General features: G+C 41.2%; 1 protein-coding gene and 1 pseudogene across 5 annotated transcripts in view; one reads left to right on the forward strand and one right to left on the reverse strand.

The window, feature by feature from the left end:
- Positions 1 to 22,972, forward strand: part of LOC134738293 (glyceraldehyde-3-phosphate dehydrogenase-like) — a 134,227-nt pseudogene extending 111,255 nt beyond the window's left edge.
- The window catches only part of FRMD5 (FERM domain containing 5), a 336,834-nt gene extending 312,140 nt beyond the window's left edge, over positions 1 to 24,694 (reverse strand). For 4 of the 5 annotated variants that reach the window (XM_054452213.2, XM_054452216.2, XM_054452212.2 and 1 more), the window contains exon 1: positions 23,131 to 24,694. In XM_054452213.2, the coding sequence (XP_054308188.1) occupies positions 23,131 to 23,232 (102 nt within the window). In that variant the 5' untranslated portion in view covers positions 23,233 to 24,694. The remainder of the gene's footprint in view (positions 1 to 23,130) is intronic. The other variant, XM_063652194.1, reaches the window with a different exon arrangement.
- Between the last annotated feature and the right edge of the window lie 711 nt (positions 24,695 to 25,405).

Consider the following 25,405-nt stretch of genomic DNA (forward strand, 5'->3'; position numbering starts at 1 on the left):
TCAAATGATTCTGGTGCCTCAGTCTCATGAGTAGCTGGGCTACAGGTGTGCGCCACCACGCCCCAGCTAATTTTTATATTTTTAGTAGAGACATGGTTTCACCATGTTGGCCAGGCTGGTCTCAAACTCCTGACCTCAAGTGATCCACCTACCTCAGCCTCCCAAAGTGCTGGGATTACAGGCATGAGCCACCATACCCAGCCTCTGCTGGCTTTTAACGCAATATCACTACACTTTTTTTTTTTTGAGGCAGGGCCTTGCTCTGTCACCTAGACTGGAGTGCAGTGGCACAATCATGGCTCATGGCAGCCTCGACCTCCTGGGCTCAAGTGATCTTCCCACCTCAGCCTCCTGAGTAGCTGGGACCACAGGTGTACACCACCGTAGTGGCTTTCTTTTTTTCTTTTTTCTTTTTTTTTTTTTAATTTCTGAGGGACAGAAATTATTTTAAATTTCTGAGGGACAGGGTCTTGCCATGTTGCCCAGGCTGGTCTCAAACTCCTGGACTCAAGCCATCCTCCTGCCTTGGCCTCCCAACCAATGTGCTGGGGGTTCAGCTGTGAGCCACCATACCCAGCCCATTTTTATTTCAGAAAACATACATTAAGAGTGTGGTTTCTGAAATACAAAGTATAAATAACCCAGAGGTAATTCTAGGCAAATTATAAACACATCAATCAGTATTGCTATTTCCTTTGCTTTAATTTAGAATTCAGTGACTTTTTGAAAACTAGCCTCTAGTTTCAGAAATGGGACATGCTATTATTTTAAAAATATTACTCCAAATGATGAAAGTAGATCTAGCAAGCATATGAAACTCTCAAGAATGAAACAGTATTTGATGCAGATGTGATTGTTCTCCAGAATACCCATTCATCTCAGAACTACTTAAAATATACAATTTTATTTTTTAGTTAATTTAAATAAAAATAAGCTGATTAGATAGTAACCACTGAAAATAAAAACCCTCAGGAAAAAGTTTTCCTTCTCTTAACCAGGAAGAAAAGGAAATAACACTAAAATTGACAACCTTAACAGCTTCAGCTATCACAAGGGAAGATACTTCCATTTCACCAACATTATTTCCAGCATTGTCTCCTGTGTCTACAGTTACTGAGGACTGGCAAATAACTTTTAACTCCATCTAAGACAGAGGAGTCAAATCAACACATGAAATCTCTTGTCATCATTATTGGAGCAGTTGAAATATATGACCCCACCGTTCATGTCTACAAAATATATCATGATAAAGTATTGTAACTCTATTACAGACCAACAAATGGGCTTGACCAAGGTAAAGGCATATTAGGTTTCAAACACATCTAAAGGAAACAGAAATCCCAGAGGAAAGGCAGGCAGAAGTACAAGGAACTTAACCACAAGGAAGGGAAATTCAACGCCAAATAAGAAAACCTACATGCAGCTTATAGGTTTGATACTTTAGCCAGGGTTGTTAGGTTAAATATATGTAGAAAATAAAAACTATTTCTTTTTTTCCATAGGAAAAAACTAATACAGCTAGTTCTCCTAATAGACAAAAGTGAGAAAATGTCATCTATTTGAAAGAGGAGGAGGGGGACTAAGGACAGAGCAAAGTTTCCAAAAACTCCAAAAATGAAAGACATAGGACAGAGGCTAAAAGAATACAAGTAAATTATAGCCAAATATAAGGAAGAAAAAAATATATTTTTTTTCTTGAAACAGAGTCCCCCTCTGTCACCCAGGCTGGAGTGCAGTGGCACAGTCTAGGCTCACTGTAACCTCCAGGTTCAAGTGATTCTCCCACTTCAGCCTCCCAAGTAGCTGGGACTACAGGCATGTGCCACCATGCCTGGCTAATTTTTTTTGTATCTGTAGTAGAGACAGGGTTTCACCATGTTGCCCAGGCTGGTCTCGAACTCCTGAGCTCAAGCGATCCTCCCATCTCGGCCTCCCAAAGTGCTGGGATTACAGGCATGAGCCGCCGCATCTGGCTGAAAAATCATTTTTTTAAAATCCTATATGTTGCAAGTTCAAAGACGATTATTAGTAATAAAACTATAGCTAAATAGCACTAAAATGTATAAAGTACTTTCAGATACATTTTCTCTATTTTTTTTTCTCATCTTCAGACAACTCTTGGGAATAGGCTGATCACAGAAGTTAGGTGACTCATTCAAGGTCACATAGGTAGTATGAAGCAGAGCCAAGGTTTGACCTCAAGTTTCCTGAGTTCAAACACTATACTCCTTTCACTATACCATTATTAAATAAAATTCCTACTCAAATCCACCAAAGGCATTCTAATAAAATTCTGCTCAATGTAACCATGCATTGCTCACTCATCAGTCCTAAAGCCAATCTCAGAATTGCCAACACTGTATAGAACTGCTTTCACACTCTGGTAATTTCTAGAAAAACCTCAATAAAGGAAAGATTTCAGAACTGAATCTTTCTTATTAAAAAAAAAACTTACTCTAACCATTATGATTGCATCTAATGAATTCAATTTTACTCTTTCAATATTGATGAACCGCTGTCAGTGTTCATCAAAACTGATAACAAAATATAATGTCTGTTTCCCAATGGCAAATCCCTGCTTGTTCCCTCACCTATTTCTATAATGTATTGTCATTTATAACCTCTGACAGTTGTGCCACATTTCCCACATTACACAGAAACCAAGCACAGTAATTTTGGAAGGTTTTGTACTAGAAATTGGATTCCTGAAGAAAAGATAACCTCATTTTTTAGTCAGTACAGCTAACTCATGAAAAATGACTTAGTTTCCATATACTACTTTTCAATATAAAAGAAAATTTTTAAAATATTTATGACTTCAACAAATCTTGGTCAGTAGATTTTTTATCATAATTCTTGAGTCAACAAACAGTAGAATCTGAAAGTTATGACAAGATAGTGCACTGCAGAATAAAGAGCCCTATTGTATGAATCCATTTCAGACTACAGAATCTTGGGTAAGTCAATTTACCTCTCTGGGTCTCAGTTTTGCCCTTTAAAAAAATTCAGTTCAAATGAGAACACATGGACACAGGGAGGGAACATCACACACCGGGGCCTGTTGGGGGTTTGGGAGGAAGGAGAGGGAGAGCATTAGAACAAATACCTAATGCATGCGGGGCTTAAAACCTAGATGACAGGTTGATAGGTGCAGCAAACCACCATGGCACATGTATACCTATGAAACAAACCTGCACATTCTGCACATGTATCCCAGAACTTAAAGTAAAATAAAATTTAAAAAAAATTCAGTTCAGTAGCTTTCATTTTTGTTTAACAGAGGCACCTTTTTTCTAACAATTTATCACCTGGAAATTCAATATTTTTAAAACTGATAAAAAGTAGAGCCCTTCTGGGCAGGTTGCTCAGATCCCACCCACTCAGCACTCAGCATGCTCCTCAGTCCCCAAATCCCCACCTCAGACACCCCATGAAATATGTCTGAGGAACAGAATATAAAAACCAGGAATGAACTCTTTCAAGTCTCTTCCAGCTCTAAAAGTCTAGGATTTCATTATTTTACACTCCATATCATTAGCCATTAGGGAAATGTAAATTAAAACCTCAATGAAATATCACTATATACCTATCAAAATAACTTTTAAAAAAAATGTTAATAACACCAAGTGCTGGTAAGGACACAAAGCATCTAAAATTCTCATATATTGCTGGTGGGAATGCAAAATGATATAGCCACTTTGGAAAACAGTTTGGCAGTTTCTTATAAAGGTAAACAGACACACATATATAACTAGTAACTCTACTTCTAGGTATATACCTAAGTAAAATGAAAACCTATATTTATATAAAAACCTGTATGTGAATGTCTTTTTGCAGCCTTATTCATAACTGCCAAAAAATGAAAACTCCAATGTCCCTCTGTGGGTTAATAGATGAACAAATTGTGATACACCCATAAAATAGAATAGTACTCAGCAATGAAATGAAAAAACTGCTAATATACGCACTAATATGAATGAATCTCAAAAGCATTACGCTTACACTGAAAACCACAAAGCATTTTTTAAAAAATTAAAGATCAAAATAAATGGAAATACATCCTACATTCATGAATCAGAAGACTTAATACTGTTGAGATGGCAACACTCCCTGAATTGCTGAATTGATCAACAGATTCAATACACTTCCTAACAAAATTCCACCTGGAATTTTTACAGAAATTGACAAGCTGATTCTAAAATTCATATGGAAATGCAATAAACCAAGAATAGCCAAAATAATCTTGAAAAAGAATGAAGTTGGTGAACTCATACTTCCCAACTTCAAAACCTACTACAAAGCTATTAATCAAGATACTGTGGTAGTGGAATAAAGGTAAATAGGTAGATCAATGGAATATAATTTAGAGTCCAGAAATAAACCCATATATTTATGGTCTATTCATCTTCAACAAAAGGGCTAAGACAATTTAATGAGGAAAAGAATAGCCTTTTCAACTGATTGCGCTAGACAACTGGATATCCACACGTAATAGCAAAACTTTGGACGCCTATCTCACACCATACACAAAAATTAACTCAAAGTGGATCATAGACCTAAATGTATGAGCTAACACTATACAACTCCTAGAAGAAAATACAGGTATAAATCTTCTTGACATTGGGTTAGGCAATGATTTCTTAGATATGCCACCAAAAGCACAAGCAATAAAAAATAAGATTATTAAACTGGACTCCATCAAAATTAAAACCTTTTGTGCTTCAAAAGATACTATCAAGAAAATGAAAAGACAACTCACAGACTAGGAGAAAATACTTGTAAATCATCTATCTGATAAAGGACTTGTATCCAGAATATGTAATAAACTCTTATAACTCAACAAAAAGACAAATAACCCAATTTTTAAATGGCCAAAGACCTGAATAGACATTTCTTCCAAAAAGATACACAAATGGCCAATAAACACACGAAAAGATGCTCAACATATTTAGTCATTTGGTAAATGCAAATCAAAGCCACAATAAGATACTCCTTCACACCCATTAGAATGGCTGTAATAAAAAAGGCACATGTATACATATGTAACTAACCTGCACGTTGTGCACATGTACCCTAAAACTTAAAGTATAATAATAAAAAAAGTTCATAAAATAAAATATGTAAAAAAAAAAAAAAAAAAAAGGCAGACAATAGTGAGGATTGGCCAGGAGAAACTGGAACTCTTGAGCCACTGTGGAAAAGGGTTTGACAGTTCCAAAGGGTTTGAGCACTGTGGAAAAGGGTTTGAAAAAGGGTTTGGCAGTTTGCTGGCTCGTGTGGTAACACAGAGTTACCACACAATCCAGCAATTCTACTTTTAGGTATCCATCCAAAAGAAATAAAAACATACTTCCACACAAAAACTTGTACAAAAATGTTCATAACATATTCAAGAGAAAGGAAAACATGTCCACACAAAAACCTGTACATAAATGTTCATAGCATTATTCATAATAGCCAAAAAGTTGAAATGTCCATCAACTGACGAATAAACAAAATGTGGTATAGCTATGACCTATACAACAGGAAATTACTTGGCAATTAAAGAAATAAAGTATTCATTCATGTTACTACATGAATGAACCTGAAAAAACATCATACTAAGTGAAAGAAGTTACAAAAGACCACGTTGTATGATACCATTAATTAATATATCTAGAATAGGCAAATCTGGAGAGATGAAAAGTAGGTGTTTGCCTAGTATAGGGAGCTATGGGGGGGGAAGTCAGAATTGGGGAATAACTGCTAATGAGTACAACGTTTATTTTGGGGTGATAAAAATGTTTTAAAATTAGATATCTTGATGGTTGCACAACTCTGAAAAGATACTAAAAACTGTTGAAATGTACACCTTAAACAGATGAACTTTATGGTATGTAAATTCTATCTCAAAAAAGCATTATGCTAAGTGAAAGAAGCCAGACTCAAAAGATTACATATTGTATGATTCCATTTATAACACTGTGGAAAAGGCAAAACTGTAAGGACAGAAATCAGGTTTGTGGCTGCCAGAAGCTGGAGAAAGAGGAGAGGACTGATCATAAAGGGGCATAAGAGAAATTTACAGGGTGCTGAAAATATTCCATACAAGGTAGTTACACAACTTGCATATATTTGTCAAAATTCATAGAACTGTACAGCTAAAAAAGTTAATTTTAATCTATGTAAATTATATCCCAATAAATCTGACTTATAAAAGGCAAGTTTTGCCGGGCACTGTGGCTCATGCCTGTAATCCACTTTGGGAGGCTGAGGCGGGCAGATCACGAGGTCAAGAGCTCGAGACCAGCCTGGCCAACATAATGAAACTCTGTCTCTACTAAAAACACACAAAAATTTGCCAGGCATGGTGGTGGGTGCCTGTAATTCCAGCTACTTGGGAGGCTGAGGCAAGGAGAATCTCTTGAACCTGGGAGGCGGAAGTTGCAGTGAGCAGAGATCACACCACTGCACTCCAGCCTGGGTTACAGGGTGAGACTCCATCTCAAAAATAAATAAAATAAAAAAATTACAAGGCAAGTTGAGGAGATACAGAAAACTATATTTGGAAACTTGAGATCAAAAGAATAGTGGAAACCTTTGAAATATACCAGAACTCACCCTTACTGTGTTCTATAACTAGGAGGAGCATGCCTCCTACGTATACCATCAAGTTTATATATTGCCGATGACAGAATGACAATATAGTCAAAAACATATGGACCATGGCAGAATTCCCCTTGGAATTCGGGATCAATATTAGAAAAAGTCCTCCCTCTGAAAGGCGAACTAGTTAAAGTCAACATAAAATTAAAGTTGTCTGGCCAAGTCATCTAACTCAGAGGAGAAATGACATTTAGATTTGAGTCTTAAGAAATACCCAAGTCTAGGCCGGGCACGGTGGCTCACACCTGTAATTCCAGCACTGGGAGGCCAAGGCGGGTGGATCACCTGAGGCCAGGAGTTCGAGACCAGCCTGACCAACATGGTAAAACTCTATCTCTACTAAAAATACAAAATTAGCCAGGTGTGGTAGCACGCGCCTATAGTCCCAGCTACTTGGGCAGCTGAGGGAGGAGAATCGCTTGAACCCAGAAGGCAGAGGTTGCAGTGAGCCAAGATTGCACCACTGTACTCCAGCCTGGGCAACAAGAGTGAAACTCTGTCTCAAAATAAATAAATAAATAAATAAATACCCAAGTCTAATCAAAGTAAACAGTATCATGTAGACTGGGATGTACCTTTAAAAAAAATAAGAAAAGGAAAAATTAACCTATCTGAAAAAAAGTCATATTAGCATAGGTACAATAATCTGCATGAAGTAGGAGAAAAAGAGAAGACTACCAGCCAGTAGTAACTACTACTTAAAGGAGAAAGAAAACTGATTCTGGTAGATATATAATTACTAGAACTCTACTACAGAACAGAGATCATTTATAAGACTTTGAACCTGAAAAATATCCCTCAAACCCACTTGATTCCCTTTGCCTTCCAAATAGTTTCTAATCTGGTTTTCCAAAGTCTCTGATCCTAAAAGAAGTGCCTACAATGGCAGAAACCAGTATTCACTATCCCATTATAATTGACAAACTAAGATTCTGGATTATACATGAAAAACAAAAGCTCTTACGATTTTAGTTAGCATGAATCAATCCCCAAGAACCTGAAATCAGTTGAATGAGCATATAAAGCTGTATTTTGTGTTCCGCAAAATCAAAGACCAGATCATAGATGGAAGCAGTCACCAAGCTCTTCCTTTGACATCTCTTTCTTTAAAAGGAACATCTGTATTTATAAAGAATATCCTTCACAGAGGGAACACACACACATTAAACAAACAACTTATAGAGCCAAGGATAAATTTCTTGAACTACAGAACATCTGTGCTAAAAGGGGCTGGAGGGATCATCTATTTGTGCCTCCTCATTTAGCAGATAAGAGGGTTACATTGCAATTTTAGAGATTAAGTTACCTGACCAAGGTCTCAAAGATAATCAGTGCCAGGCATTTAACACAGTTCTCCCAATTCACTCCAAGTTATCATCAGAGAGAAGTAAAACAACTGTAGCTAGGCACAGTGGTGTGTGCCTATAATCCCAGCCACTTGGGAAGCTGGAGTGGGAGGATCATTTGAGGCCAGGAGTTCAAGGCTGCAGTGCACTGTGCTCCACACCTGTGAATAGCCACTGCATTCCAGCCTGGGCAAGACAGTGAGACTCCATCTCTTAAAAAAAAAAAAAAAAAAGGCAAAAAAAAGAAAACAACTCTGTAGTCACACAGACCTAAGTTCAAATCCCAGCTCCCCGACTTACTACTCCTGGGACATTAAGTTATTTCACTTGTCTAAGCCTCATTGTACTCATCTGTAATTAGAGACAATATCATTTTTTATCTTATAGATAAGATTAAATGAAAGAATGCATATAAAGCACTTAGCACAGAGCCTGGGACAAAGAACTCAATAATTTTTGAATCAATTAACATATATTACAAATTAAAGATATGTAATATGGACTTTATAGCAAATAACTCTCTAAGACACAAAAATGGCACCATGTCATAATATTCATAACTTATCAGTACCTTCATTTAATTGTAATTATGTCAGAAATATTATTTTTAAAGGAACAAAGAATTACAGAGAAAGGATGTAAAAAAAGAATACTGGCCAGGCGCGGTGGCTCACACCTGTATTCCCAGCACTTTGGGAGACCAACGCGGGCAGATCACTTGAGGTCAGGAGTTCGAGACCAGCCTGGCCAACATGGTGAACCCCTGTCTCCACTAAAAATACAAAAATTAGCCAAGCATGGTGGTGGGCTCCTGTAATCCCAGCTACTCAGGAGGCTGAGGCAGGAGAATCGCTTGAACCTGGGAGGCAGAAGTTGCAGTGAGCTGAGATCCTGCTACCGCACTCCAGCCTGGATGACAGAGTGAGACTCCATCTCAAAAAAAGAAAAATACTGCCAAGATACCATTTCTAAATCCTTAATGTTTATCTTTTTATTAGATTATAATTGATAATTATATAGGATTATTTATAAGTAGATAGGTTTTGACATATGATACTTGAGAATAAAATATTGACATAAAATTTTAAAAAGTAACTGGATCTCTAATCAAGTGAGAAAACATTCTATAGCAATTCTAAACCATAAACCCAAACTTAATAATAAACACATTTGGTTAGAAAAACTAATTTAATCACTTTTTTTATTTTTAAGACCAGATCTTGGTCTGTTGCCCAGGCTAGAGTACAGTGGTCTGATGACAACTCACTGCAGCCTCCAACTCTGGGGCTCGAGCAATTTTTCCACCTTAGCCTCCCAAGTAGCTGGAACTACAGCAGCATGCCACCATGCCTAATTTTTTTTTTATTATTTTTTGTAGAGACAGCAGTCTCACTATGTTGCCCAGGCTGGTCTCAAACTCTTGGACTCAAGCAATCTTCCCGCCTCAGCCTCCCAAAGTGTTGGAGGCATGAGCTACTGTGCCCATCCTAACCTTTTTACATTTTTTTATTATGCAATAGTTATAGATACACAAAATTGCAAAAAATAGTAAGGAGATGTCCCATGTGCCCTTCACCCACCTTCCCCCAGTGGTAAAATCTTACATAACTATAGTATGTTATCAAAACCAGGAAATTTACATTGGCACTGAAATTTAATTCACATACCATAAAATTCACCATTTTATGGTATACAATTAAGTGGTTTTTAGTATGTTCCCAGAGTTGTGCAACCCTCATCACTAACTAACCAGCTTTTAAAGTCATCATAGACTGGGCACAGTGGCTCACACTCATAATCCCAGCACTTTGGGATGTTGACATGGGAGGATTACTTGAGTCCAGGAGTTTGAAACCAGCCTGGTCAACATAGCAGGACTCTGTCTCCACAAAAGAAAATTTTAAAAATTAGCTGGGCTTGGTGGCATGCACCTGTAGTCCCAGATACTGGGGAAGCTGAGACAGGAGGATTGCTTGAGCCCAGGAGTTCGAGGGTAAAGCGGACCAAGATCATGCCACTGCACTCCAGCCTCAGCAACAGGGCAAGATCCTGTCTCAAAACAAAATGAAACAAATAATATCACCATATCATAACTCTCAAAAATAGAAAACATGATGGGTTCATCTTTTCACCTATTTAGCTCAAGCTATAGGTAACTTTACATTTGCTTTTTTTTTTTTTTTTGAAATGGAGTCTCACTCTGACGCCCAGGCTGAAGTGCAGTGGCGTGATCTCGGCTCACTGCAACCTCCATCTCCCAGGTTCAAGCAATTTTCCTGCCTCAGCCTCCCGAGTAGCTGGGATTACAGGCGTGCGCCACCATGCCTGGCTAAATTTTATATTTTTAGTAAAGACAGGGTTTCATCTTGTTGGCCAGGCTGGTCTTGAATGCCTGACCTCATGTGATCTGCCCGCCTTGGCCTCCCAAACTGCTGGGATTACAGGCGTGAGCCACCACACCTGGCCCTACATTTGCATTTTTTTTTTTTTTTTTTTTTTGAGACAGAGTCTCACTCTGTCGCCCAGGCTGGAGTGCAGTGGTGCGGTCTCGGCTCACTGCAACTCCCACCTCACAGGTTCAAGCAAATCTCCTGCCTCAGCCTCCCAAGTAGGTGGGACTACAGGCACGTGCCACCATGCTCGGCTAATTTTTTGTATTTTTAGTAGAGACGGGGTTTCATCATGTTAGCCAGGATGGTCTCGATCTGACCTCGTGATCCACCCGCCTTGGCCTCCCAAAGTGCTGGGATTATAGGTGTGAGCCACCGCATCAGACCCATTTGCATTATTTAATAATCATTTTTTCAGAGCTAACACCTTTATTCATACACATCTACAATCAACATATATTAAGCCCCTCGGTGACACCTTAGTTACTAGCTGTACAAAGATACCTCTGCCCTTCAAACAGTTCACAGTACACTGAGAGACAGACATGTGAGAAAATATTTATATTTCATTTTTTGAGACGGAGTCTCGCTCTGTCGCCCAGGCTGGAGTGCAGTGGCATGATCTCGGCTCACCGCAAGTTCCGCCTCCTGGGTTCACGTCATTCTCCTGCCTCAGTTTCCCCAGTAGCTGGGACTACAGGCGCCTGCCACCATGCCAGGCTAAACTTTTTGTTTTTTTTTTTAGTAGAGACGGGATTTCACCATGTTAGCCAGGATGGTCTCAATCTCCTGACCTCGTGATCCGCCCACCTCGGCCTCCCAAAGTGCTAGGATTACAGGTGTTGGCCACTGTTCTGGCAAAAATATTCACATTTCAATATGGTAAGTGCTGTAAGTCCCCCAAGGCACTGCCCAGCAACAATGGGGAGGGAGTCTACCCTGGAACAAGAAGGCTGGTGATCCATGCAGTGAGAAAAGGTGCATACGGAAGATGAGACAAGACAATGTTGGAAAGGGGGGTAGCAGAGAGATTATGGAAGGCCTTCTGTGCCATGCTAAAAGGCTCCTGTTATCCTGTAGGCAATGGGAAAACCATGTAGGATTTTTAAAAGATAAAATAATTAGAGGTGCACTTGGGAAACATGTGAAAGATGTGAATGGGCCCACCACTCCACAGAAAGGTAAAACCTACACAATTTGGTCCCCACATCTGGCAAGGGCAAATGGGAAGCCAGAGAATAGAACGTGGTCAGCACTAAATAGTTAGTGGCCCATCCAGTAGAGGGTTCTATACCCAGCACCAGTGCACTGTGGCAGAGTATTGTGCAGTGAGGTGTTCACTATGACTCATTGATGGTTGAACATTTTAAATGTCACCCCCACATGGAGGCCAGGCCCAGAGGGCTCCTTTAAACCATTAAGCCTCTACCATCACACACAGCTACAACAACAAAAAATAGATCTCAGCCGGTGCGGTGGCTCAGGCCTGTAATCCCAGTACTTTGGGAAGCTGAGGCAGGTGGATCACCTTAGGTCAGGAGTTCGAGATCAGCCTGGCCAACATGGCGAAACCCTGTCTCTACTAAAAATACAAAAATTAGCCAGGTGTGGTGACTTGAGCCTACAGTCCCAGCTACTAGGGAGGCTGAGTCAGGAGAATCGCTTGAACCCAGGATGCGGAGGTTGCAGTGAGTCAAGATTGTGCCACTGCAGCCTGGGCAACAGAGCAAGTCTCCGTCTTAAAAAAAAAAAAAAAAAAAAAGATCTCCAATGTTCTTTCATTATCCTCAACCTGCTTCTCCAGATTCTCTCTCCAGATTCTGTCCAGGTATTTCTGCTTAAGGCTCCACTTAAGCTCTCACTTAAGGCTCTCACTCCAACCCCTCTGTTTCTCTGGTTTTGATATTTTGTTTCTCCATTTAGTCAATTATGTTAATTCTCCCTCCACTCTAACTTCGGCTGTCTAAAGTAAGGCTTTACTGGCCATGGAAAGTCCACCTCCTGCCATCATGTCTACCCATTCCTGAAGCACCAGACCTGAAGACATAGTAGACACAGAGTCACATTGGTTCTATTAATCCATTAAGAAATTATTACCAAAAAAAGTTAATAGAAAACTCTTAACATATAATACCAATCCAGCTAAAGCCCAAGGCTTTCAGGAATCTTTAGGTTGGAGTTCCATGATGTCATTTTATACAATACAGATTTCCATTTGTTTGTACTGCCTCAATTAACTAAATACACAAAACTCTTATGTTTAAAAATGAACTTAAAGTACACATATCACATTATGCCTTAGTGTACATTTACATACACTATGAATGCACCTATTTAATACCTCTCACTACCAAGAGAAGGTGTGACCATCACACAAAGAATCTTACCAGCAAAGGTACAACTAAGCAGCGATGGCAATTAGAAATGGTGATAAAAGACTCTATCAAATGAGAGGCTAATAGTATAAATTAGCATAAAGCAAAGGAGACTAAGAGACGAACAGAAGAGCTATCTTGTTCAGGAAAAATGGCAAGAAATAAAATTGTGGAATTCAGAAAGTGAAGAAAAAGTAAAATTCTTCCACTTCTTTTGTCATTGTCTTTCAGCCAGAAAGTAGCTTATGTGAGATAAATCATTAGTAAAAATAGTCCACAATATTTTATAATGACACACTGAAAGATCTCATTTGCAGTAAGATAGTATATCATTATATCTGTCTCTTTAAAAATAATCAGACTGACTAGTATACCCAATATTACAAATTAGAATATGGGTAATATCTCCTTACCATAAAATTAGAAAACAGTTCATAGATGTACAGTCTGTAATGTGGCTATTCATTTAAACAAACTTTTTTAAATTATGTAAGATAAATTTAAAAGTAAGCAAAGAAAGTATTAAGTTTTCAGATTAGCTGTGCTGCTTAGTTGGTTCAGTATTTTATGTCCTGTAGCTACACCAAGCAAATTCCTCTCCTAGTTTTTTTAAAACCTATTTCACATGTACTAGAATCTGAAGCTGGGCATAGTTTGAAGAAGTTGCATTCCAGTACTGGGACTTCCTTATGTTTTTATCAGAGTTTCACTGCTCAACAGCCAAATTTCTTTTGATAGTATAACTTCCAAATGGCCTCCCAAAGAGGTGAGGGTCTATTCTGTTAGACAGATAAGTGTATACTGAGAAATTGCAGGCTTAATATGCCTTATAACATTCCAGGCATCATTGCCAATCCATGGAGTCCTTCTGACCTACAAACCTCCAATTCCATAATAACTTTGGGGCTTTTAGGGTCTTCTAGAGGCAAGGTCAGGCATGGTGGCTCACACTTGTAATCCTAGCACTTTGTGAGGCTGAGGCGGGTGGATTGCTTAAGGTCAGGAGTTTAGAAACCAGCCTGGCCAACGTGGTGAAACCCCTTCTGTACTAAAAATACAAAAATTAGCGGAGCGTGGTGGTGCATGCCTGTAATCCCAGCTACTCAGGAGGCTGAGACGCAAGAATTGCTTGAACCCAGGAGGCAGAGGTTGCAATGAGCCGACATCATACCACTGAACTCCAGCTTGGGCTACAGAGTGAGACTTCTAAAAAAAAAAAAAAAAAATGCTCTAGAGGCAAAAAATCTAAAAGAGGGCAGGCTAGATGCTTTCTCCATCTTAAATTACCTCTGGAAGTACATGAGATCCTTATGTGAATTCACTAATTCCGCTTTCTTGTGTTGTTTGTTTGTTTGTTTGTTTTGAGACGGAGTTTCTCTCTTGTTGCCCAGGCTGGAGTGCAATGGCGTGATTTCGGCTCACCCGCAACCTTCGCCTCCCCAGTTCAAGCGATTCTCCTGCCTCAGCCTCCAGAGTAGCTGGGATTACAGGCATGCGCCACCACACCCAGCTAATTTTTTATTTTTAGTAGAGGCAGGGTTTCTCCATGTTGGTCAGGCTGGTCTCAAACTCCAGACCTCAGGGGATCCACCCACCTTGGCCTCCCAAAGTGCTGGGATTACAGGCGTGAGCCACCGCGCCCGGCCTTTCTTGTGTTCTGATCAATGTTCTTACCTGCTTGGTTCAAGTCTAACAAAACAAGAATCTTAGTGGCACCTCCTGCCTAGAGTATTTGGAATCCTTTGGAAATCCTGAAGCCAACTTTTCTACTCAGTATCCTCAAAATTAGACTGAGGCCCAGACTACAGGCCCTTGGGTTAAGTCAGGGTTTAGAGAAAAAAGGCTCTGCACCTGTCTGGAGGTGAAGGATAATTTGCCTGACTAAGGAGTGCCTGGATGGAGTGCCAGACTATGAGGGTTCCTAATGATTTGGCTTTTTCCTACTACAAGTTCACTGAAAGTGGCCAGACATTTGAATGTGCCCTAGGGCATGCGGGTTTGATGTACCACTATTTATTTCAGGTCTTGGGCCTGTGGGCCTTTGCTAATTTTTCTGGCTCCCACAATACCACTTCACAGCAAGCCCCCTTAATCTCTCCAATAAAGTGGAGTGTCCGTATTGTCAGTCATCCCTATTCATCAGTCTTTAGACTATCCCTTCTTTTTCTCCTTTTCCAGAGCAAAATAACCTATTAGCATTGGCATTCTGCCGAACACTGATTGCCCAAATGCCGAACAGTGCTTTCTTGGAGGTTCCCATCCCCAAAGCTCTAGCCTGGCATTGTGTTGAGTGCTAAAAGTACACCCTGTATAGGGCTGGGAACTTCGAAGCTGTCAGGGGTTCACTGGGGAATTCAGAGACGCAATCCTCGGTCCTCAAGAGAAGCTATTTTTGGTGGCCGCTTAGGTTTAGGAACAGAGATGCTGAAATGTGCCTTTTAGGACTCCATGGGTCACATTTCTTAACTGTTAATGCACAATTGGGGCTGCACTGTATTCATCAAAGGATTTTCAAACATCGGCTAAATGTTGCAATTTGATACCCTCTTTTTTGTCAGATGATTAAACCGATCCTGAAGAGAAGAGTCCTCTTGGAAATAAAATTCATATGTAGTTACTGCATCCACAGAATGAAGATTGAAATCTGAATCCACCTTTTCTTGACATAATGCCATTGCTTTGTGAAGAATCTTAATTTGTGTTATACAGTTTTAGAATTAGATTTAATTCAACACTAGCTTTATACATTATTAGTTTAGATTGATTCCTCTCTGCATATCAAGTATGATTGAAATTTACTGACAGGAATTTTCCCCAAGCAGATTTCTGTTGTTTGACTCAACTGTACCAGAGTAAGTCATATAAACATACTAAAGGAAAGAACTGAAGACTTTACATTTTTAACTTTTCCACTTAGAAGTAGTCTGCTGTTAACTCAGCCTCGAATGCTCTTTACGTGTCCCCATGCCATTTCATGCTTTTGGCAATTTTTTTTTTTTTTTTAGGAGACAAGGTTTCCATCTGTAGCCCAGGCTGGAGTACAATGGCACAATCATAGCTCACTGTAACCTCAAACTCCTGGGCTTACGAAATCCTCCCACCTCAGCCTCCTCATGTAGCTACGACTACAGGCATACACCAACATGCCAGCCTAAATTTTAAATTTTTTGTAGAGACAAGGTCTTGCTATGTTGCCCCGGATAGACTCAAACTCCTGGCCTCAAGGGATCCTCCTGCCTTGGTCCCCCAAAGCACTGAGATTATAGGCATAAACCACAGTGCCTGGCCCTGCTTTTGGCAATTTTTCATAACCTGGTTCAAATTTCATCTCCTTTGAAAAACAATTATTAATTTTGGAATCCCTCCCCATCTCCCAAACTCCAACCCAAATTTGCATTGCCACAACATATCCCCTTGTCTTAGCTCCAAATTCTATGATGCTTTATAGTTTGTTATGTATGTGTTTGCAATCCCTAAGTTGTAAGCCCTTCGACAACAGGGGCCTTGACTCTTCCTTTCCCCCAGTGTGTCAAGTTGTGAACAAAATTTATTTAAAAAAACAATATACAAACATACAATAATCTACTGTTTTTAGGTCAGGAGAGACAAAAAATACTAACCAATAAATACAACAGCATCAAACTGGTATAATGACGCACTGCAGAATCTTTAGACTCCTACTCACTTGAAAATAGGTATGCATATCTGTAGACAACCTAGCATTTACCTTGCAAGGGAAGAGAATCTATTAAGACAATTCAGGAATAAATCAAAAGTTAGAAATGTGAGATTCCTTCTTCGCCTCTCCCTCTCCCTCACATTTTACATCCAGTCAATCAACACTTGTCCATTTTACCTACTAAATATCTCTGTAACCCAGTAGTAGTGATTCTCAAACCTCAGCAAGCCTAAGAATCACCTGGAAGACTTGTTAAACAGACTGCTGAACTCCATCCCCAGAGTTTTTGATTCACTAGGTCTGGGATGGGGTCAAGAATTTGCATTTCTAACAAGTACCCAGGTGATATGGATAATGCCTATCTAGGGGCCATACTTTGAGAACCACTGCTTTATCCAATCCCTTATTTCATTTTCCATGCTTTTGAGAGGCCTCACAATTTCTACTGAAGGAAAAGGGCCCCTGAATTGTGACATAGTAAAATGATTCAAATGAGGCATAAGAATAGCTAGATTTGGTCCTGATTTTGAATGGTTTTTCTTGGTGGGCAGTGGTTGTCTGAGGCTTTGAACTGATCTTTAACACACAGGAATGAGTTCTAGGCACTTCTGGAGTGGTCCAGAGCACCTCTAAATACGAAGCAGCAGATGAGGTCATGGTAATTCAGGGAGTCAGAAGTGGAAGGGTGGGGGGTTGAAAGCTATAATCACTGTCAAAGGGGTGTTTTCTGTAGACAAGTGAATGGAGCTATTGTACACAAACTCAGTGGTTGCCAAGCATGTGGCCCAATTATTTTGCCTTCATGAGCATGGCACGGAAGGATCTCTTTAGAGAACTTGATTCACACAAGTTTGTGTTTAGTCTAACGGTAGCAGGCAAAAGCCTGGGGAATTTGAACCTAAGAGTCTTTACAAGTTCCTGCCTCCCAAATCTAGGATATGATACTAGAAAGTTGGTAAGATCACAAAAGTAAAACACAATCTTTAGAAATAATACAACAATTACAACTGTTGAAAGACCAATATAGGGGCCTATCTTGGTCAAAATGTTGACAACAATAATGAAGATCACATGTTGACCTTTGGAGGCAAAAGGTCCATAATTTAAATTTCTCTGAGACAGTTTTAGCCTGATGGAGAAACTGGAGGTTGGGAGTATGTGAACTTAGACCCTCTGTTCCCCTTGGTTTATCTTTGGCTCTACCTGTATTTAAAGTGCTTGTAAAAGTCGAGACCTTTTTTTTGGGGGGGGGACAGAGTCTTGCTCTGCCACCCAGGCTGGAGTGCAATGGTGCTATCTCGGCTCACTGCAAGCTCCGCCTCCCGGGTTCAAGCAATTCTCCTGCCTCAGCCTCCCGAGCAGCTGGGATTACAGGCATGTAACAGCACACACCTGGCTAATTTTTGTATGTTTAGTAGAGACGGGGGTTTTACCATGTTGACCAGGCTGGTCTCAAACTCCTGATCTCAAGTGATCCTCCCACCTCAGCCTACCAAATTGCCAGGATTACAGGCATGAGCCACCATGTCTAGCCAAAAGTCCAAAGAGTTGTATTGGTCACCAGGGTCTAGGGTCTTAAAAGGAATGGAAGACCTGCTTCAATTGCTAGGATAGACATATGAATTGGCGATTTGCTGTCTTAGGGGAAACACCATTCTCCCTGCAACATGGGAATGGAGATGCTTTAGTACCCTTCAAATTTCCCAGCTGCATAAGAAAACCACTGAGGTGGTTGGCCTAAGCCCCAAAAACAGAGGGGCAACAACCATCACCTGGCCTCCAGGAAAGCAGCACTGTCCTTCCTGGGCACTACAGAAGTGAGAAACAGAAGCTATAAGGTTGCTGCCAATCCTCCATGATATTCACTTCTTTAGTACAAGCCCTAACTAGACACATTTGAGAGACGAGCAACTCACAGTAGGCTACTCCATGAAACAGGGTCTGCAGAGTCAGACAGGGTGTTATAGATGAGGCTATCAAAGGTGAATTCAGCTTAAAATAGATATAACTAGAAACAGGATGGGAAGCATAGTCCACTTCCTCTTGGAGCAAGAGGTGAGAAAATGAGGCTGTGAGGAGTCTGTCTCCTCTTTTATGGGGTACTAAGGGGAAAAGTGTGAAGGAAACTTCTGTAGCTATGGCGATCCCTACACTCAAAATCCTAATTCTGGCAGAACTCTAACACTCCATGAAGTACTGCATCACACAGTATTCATTTGATCTAAGCCCTCTAAACTTGCAGAGATGGAGGCAGGGGGACCTGAAAGTTTTGAAATCCTAAAAGACAAACCAAAAAGTCATAGGAGCTATACCAACTGGCACTCCACTAATTCAACAAAGGATAATTGCAGAAATTGACTTCATAAATACCTCAAATACCTCATAAATACCACACTAACATACTGTACTTCTCACCTGGGAGACGGATCACACAGCAAAATGGTTTGTAATGGAATGGATTAAAACTATAAAGAGTTATACAGTTGTTAGAACTGTTTATTATTTTCAGGAATAAGAAAATTTGAAGTGAAGTTAACATAGCAATCATGTAGCACAAACAAATTAGAACAAATATTTATTGAATTAAAACTATGTAAGGCATCGAACTAGATGTGATAATTCTTAGGGTTTATGATTTATAGCTTTCTCTTAATCTATTATAAATTCTAGAGTGCCTGGCAAGCACAGGGCTCAATACATTTGTTCTCTCCCTCCCTCTCTCACCCTAGCTACCACAGCTACTAAGTGGTTGAGCCACAATCAAATCCAAATATTGGTTATACTATGGAAATGCCCCTGCACACACATTCTATTTATGGTAGTATCTTATTTAAGTGCACAATTTAACCTGGCTGCTTAATCCATTATTTTAATATGTCTCTCAGTAAAATCAAATTCATTTCTTGAGTAGCTCAAATTTCAGTAATCACAAAAAACTGATTAACATTTCTGACTTGAAAATAGGTACTTTTTCAACACATATTTCTACTAGAAATGTTGCAATATATATTCTTATAATTTATAAACTATTATAAGCTGAAAGATAGTTAAAAATCTATTCCTGGCCGGGTGCAGTGGCTCATGCCTGTAATCCCAGCACTTTGGGAGGCAAGGCGGGTGGATCATGAGGTCAAGAGATAGAGACCATCCTGGCCAACATGGTGAAACCTCGTCTCTGCTAAAAATACAAAAATTGGCCAGGCATGGTGGTGGGTGCCTGTAATACCAGCTACTCGGGAGGTTGAAGCAGGAGAATCGCTTGAAACCGGGAGGCAGAGGTTGCAGTGAGCTGAGATTGCGCCATTGCACTTCAGCCTGGACAACAGAGCGAGACTCCATCTCAAAAATAATAATAATAATAATAAAATAATCTATTCCTTATAAGCAGGGCATGGTGGTGCACTTCTGTAGTCCCAACTACTTGGGAGGCTGAGGCGAGAGAATCACTTCAGCCCAGGAATTCAAGTCCAGCTTGGGCAACATAGCAAGATCCCGTTTCTTAAAAACATAAAAATCTATTCCTTAGGATATTACATGCCTAAGCATGTAAATGACTCCTTCGGTATACTGAGTTCAAAGATATTAGTTATCTTTTCATTTTTTAATTTTCCCTATTTTCTTCCAAATAACAAAGTAAGGTGATAAATGTGGTGTATATATATATATATATAAAATCTCCATAAATGAAACAGATGAGTGAAAAACAGGTGAGTAGACCAGATCTGCATTTACGAGGCAATGACCTTCAAAACTGGCAGGGAGCTGTTAACAATGTTCTTCACAGGGGAGCAATTATACTACAACCCTCCTATGTATACTTTCATTTCTCATGGTCTACAAATACATTTGCATATCAGAAAGAGTGAAAGAATAGTCTGGTAACTGTGGCAACCTTCATTGAAAAGATATAAGGCATTTTCATTACCTTAATAATTACATCCTAAATGCCAGATCAGAATAAATGCTGCATTATGAAAGGATAGACAAATACTTTGACAGAATTTCCTACAACTGAAATTTACCAAATGTAACTATCATGACTCCAACCCAGTGATACATTTCTGATTCTGTAATATCCTAAGTAGTCTCTGATTATGCTAAGGCAGTAAAGTCATTCTAAAATAGATACTTTATTTAAACAAAAACATGGCATACAACACTTTAAGGAAAATGAGTTCAAATTATCACCATAAAAATTAAAATACACAGTGCTACAATGCCTAAAATGTTGGGAATATTGCTTAACCTAATAAGAAGTTCACAGATCCTTTCCATACTGATTTAAAAGATCCTATGCCCAGTATTTAACAAATAAGCACATGCACATATACACACACACTAACTACAGAAATGTACGAGGGGAAAAGTTGATAAGAAAAGCTCAATTTCTAAATGTTCAAAAAAGCTACATGCAGAAAATGTTAATTTCATATAAGATACTGTCCTTTTGCTACATTTCATCACTTGGGTAAAAACAAAAGCAATTCACAAAAGTGGTGCCAAAGAATGGCAACATTACGTATACTTAACAATCCCTGTGTTTTTTAGATTCCATGCAAAAATAACAATGCACAATCATTAACATGTCTAGACAGTGGACACTTACTACAGTGTGGCCATATTAAACAAAGTTTAATTTTTTAGGTGGCCTAGATATTTTATAAAATTAAATTGTAATAATGTAAAATGAGAGCAGTAGGAAAATAAGTACAGCCATAGTAGGATATAGCAAGCACAAATCCAATAAGTCCTATTTAACTCAAAAATATTTTTTCTAAATGGTAATAAAAACTACCCACAATTATAATACCAATCAAGCAACCTCAAAGATTCCACTAACTGGGAAAAAAATAACTATTTGCCTCATTGCAATACTTTAAAACCACAAGGTTAACAATCATTTCTAGCGAAAAGGTGATGTAAATTGTGTTTTATTTGTATTCTACACCTTGGCAAAAGTTAATGACCTGCCTCGGAAATTATTTCACATACCCCAAAAGTATTCTTAGGACTTATAAAGTCTAAATCTCACACTCCCCTTGATATGCTATTGGATAAATGCTTTAAATTTTAAAACAAAAGGATAAAGACTTTTAAAAAGCTTTAGACAATATACTCAAATGGTGAAGATATCAACTCAATGTATTCTCATACCCCAGCAAAACAAAACAAAAAACAAAAAAAAATTGGACATGGCACAATGATACAATAGGAACAAAAAGTAGTATTCCACTCATTCAGCAAGGAAATAATACAGAGCATCTCTCTATCATATTCAACTACAAAAATCCTTTCACTTGATGGCTAGCATCTTTATGACTGCTTAGTCTGTATTTAAGTGGCCTTAAAAAGAGATTTTGTACTCTTTCTCTACCCTCATGGATCTTTGGCAGCAGTCAGCACTTATGCCCAGAGCTGGTTTCGAGGGGAGGGAGAAAAGGGAAAGTGAGGAGAAGGCTGAATTGAGCACGGAGTCAGCAGAGAGCAGCTGCTCTCATACACTACCCAGTGTCTTTCTCACACACCGCTATTTTCCGCTATTGAGCACTGTCAGCAAAAATAAATAAATAAGGAGGCGGGGGACAAGAAGACACTGAGGGTAGGACCCAGGCCGACACTTTTTGTCTGTCACATCTGAGCCAGAAGCCTCCTCCTCTGTTTTCCTGCTGCAAAGGCAAAGGATCAGGTGAGACCCCTCCGGGTCCAGCTCAATTTGCTTCTCCACAAAGAGCAGCTTCCGGCGATGAGCGCAGGATCCTCCTGGCTGATGAACTAAACACGGGAGCATTGTCAATGTTTTCAATCTCTGACTTTTTCATGAGGGAGGAGAGAGGGCTGTGACTGCATTCCCGGGAAAGACTACTACTCCTGACGTGCACACAGCAGTAGTGAAGGAACATGAGCAAGAGGTTGTAAAAATCCCTTCAAAAATACCAGGTTCTGAAAGAAATGCTGTTGAGCATTACCGTATTGTTGGCGTTTTTCGTAAGTCGCCGATTCTTCCTGGCCACTGCCAAGCCCCAAATCGCTAGGACTTGTTCCTAAATCTTTACCTCACGTCCCCCAGAACCGCCCACACAATAAGATTTGGGGATCGAAAGGCGGGAGGGGGCCTAAATCTCTAAAACCCAGAGAACTGGGCTTCCTTCAATAGGCCACTCCGCATGGGCTGCGCGTTCAGTTCTACCTTCTGAAAGCTCTGACTCACAAATGGGGAGGGGGGGGAGGAATTATGACATAAACCATTATCCTTCCAACCCAAGAGAGATAAGAAAAGCCAGCCATACGTCCTTGCCCGGCCAGAGAGCCAAAGCCTGCGCCCCCGACGGGGCGGCCGGGCTAGGAGCCTACCGCCCTACCCTCCTCCCTCCGGGCGCCCCGGAAAGGTGCACCTTACCCGGGCGGGCTCGAGGAACCAGGACGGGGCGCCCTCACCCAGGGAGAGCAGGGGAGGACTTAGGGGTGTGGGACGCGGAGACTCGCCCCGCGGCGGCGGTGACACACCGGGTGCCAGGGCTCCGGCAGGGGCTCCGGTGAAGGCGCCCTGCACCAGGGCGGTCCGCCGCAACCAGGAACGGACAAAGCACGGCGCTGGGACTGGGGCGATCCCTGGGCGGCGGCCGCCGCCGGCCAAGTTGACCAGACTTGGGGGACGAGGGGGTCCCGCGGGCGGGGCGGGGCGGCGCGGCGCTGACCTGGATGGTGCAGGTGTACTCGCTGTCGTCCAGCAGCCGCACGGTGCAGCTGTACTCGCGCTCCAGGCTCCTGCTGCTGCCGCTCATCAACCTGCTCAGCATCTTCCCGCCCGCCCGCCCCGGAGCGACGCGGCGGCGCTGCGGACCCTGGACCAGGCGTCCCTCAGCCTGGCAGCTCCGCACCGACCCCAGGCACCTGCACCATCACCCCGGCCCCGTCGCTGCCGTTGCCTCCTACTGGCCTCGTTCCTCCTCCTTATCCTCCTCCTTCCCTCAGCCGCCACCGCCTCCCCCCAGCCCAGATCAAGCGCCGGGCTCTGTCTCCTCGGCGCCCCAGTGCCCGTGCCCAGCTCGGGGGGCGGGGCCTCAACTGGAGGGGGCCAATGGGGGTCAGCGCGGCGGAACCGAGTGGCAGACCGAAAAGCCAATCGAGATAGAGCACTGGGATGATGGGCGGGATAAAGAAGCAATCACAGAAAAGCAGTCGGACCTAGTCAAGCCGGAGCAGCCCTCTAGCGTCCCAAACTAGGGGTTCCTCTCCGCCCCGTGGTTCCTATGGATGCTGTTTCCCCTCCCCCGGGCCAGGTGTGAGCACCCAACTGGATTGATGTCTGCCGCCTGAAATACACTTGATCTGCCTTTCCGAAGCCAAGCCCCGCACCCTGCAACACCGCGGTTCCCGCCCTCTTGGGAGCCGGAGCGGCGAGGCGGCAGGGTGCTGGATCACAGTCCCTGCACCTGCAGAATGCGGGTGCCTCTCGATCCAGATCAGGCGACTGCCCCCGACCTGTGCTGTACCCTAAGTTGGCCCGTCTGACCTCTGTGCTCCAGCCCTCTTATTTTGGGAAACAGGAGCTACTTAAATAAAAGCTAAAGGGACCTCAGAGGTTCTGAAGTACCCGGGTTTAATCCCCTAAAAAACCCTCCACTCTAACACCCTTTGCCTCCTCCTTTTTATTTCAGAAGACAAAAGGAGATTGCTCCTTCAGCTGGTAGGGAGCAGAGGAAGCAATGAATCTTTTCCTTGCACTTTTAGAACTGGAAATTATGTCTTCAGACTTTCTCAATAGAACAACATAGTATGTCAGGAGGTATACATCACAAAGAATTGTCTCCTCTTTGTCACCCCAAATTTACAGACTTCAAGGTTTTTTACCAAAACTTCAGTAAGAGATATTCTCCCTCAAAGATTTTTGATGGGAGGAAATGTTATAAAATAATTATGTCGGCTGGGCGCAGTGGCTCACGCCTGTAATCCCAGCACGTTGGGAGGCCTAGGTGGGCGGATCACCTGAGGTCAGGAGTTCGAGACCAGCCTGACCAACATGGTGAAACCCCGTCTCTACTAAAAATACAAAAAAATTAGCCGGCATGGTAGCACGCACCTGTAATCCCAGCTACTCGGGAGGCTGAGGCAGGAGAATCGCTTGAACCCAGGAGGCAGAAGTTGCCTCCTGAAAGATCATGGCCATTGCACTCCAGCCTGGGGGACAAGAGCAAGCCTCCGTCTCAAAAAAATAAATAATCATGTCAACATAGAACGTTAATGCTGTAATAAATATATTAATTTAAAATAATGAAATAGGCATAATTTCCTATTATTTTCATTTACACTGTTCTTGTTTATAGGTATAACGTGTAACAAAAATGAAACTCTACATTAGCCTAGAGAACTATCCCGCCTTCAAAGTGTGCTTCTTCCCTAGTGTCTTTGGATTCCAATATTTTTCCCAATTTTTTTTTTTTTTTTTTTTTGCATGGGGAGATTCATTCTCATTCATTCTCTCTCTCTCTTTCTCTCTCTCTCTCTATCTCTTCCTCCCCCTCTCCCTCCCCCTCTTTCTCTCTATCACCTTAGTAACCTGGACTGCTCTTATTGGTTGCATTCTCCTTTGTGGCATTTAATAGCCATAGGAGCAGGTTTCTCTTTTCAGTGCAACTCAGATGGAGTTAGTTATGAGTCTAGAACTAGTAAGTCAAGTGTTCCAGGCATAAAACCAGGCATGAGCTCCACTACTTTGTAGCTTCAGCAGGTAGTCTGATGCCTGAAACATAATAGGTATTCAATAAATGTTGAACTGAATACAAAAATTAGCCGGGTGTGGTGGTGTGCGCCCATAGTCCCAGCTACTGGGGAGGCTGAGGCAGGAGAATCACTGGAACCCAGGAGGTAGAGATTGCAGTGAGCCGAGATTGTGCCACTGCACTCCAGCCTGGGCGACAGAGCGAGACTCGGTCTAAAAAAAAAAAAATTGTTGAACTGAAGTAAATGGAA

The sequence above is a fragment of the Pongo pygmaeus genome, chromosome 16, assembly GCF_028885625.2.
Source record: "Pongo pygmaeus isolate AG05252 chromosome 16, NHGRI_mPonPyg2-v2.0_pri, whole genome shotgun sequence".
Classification (NCBI taxonomy): Eukaryota; Metazoa; Chordata; class Mammalia; order Primates; family Hominidae; genus Pongo; species Pongo pygmaeus.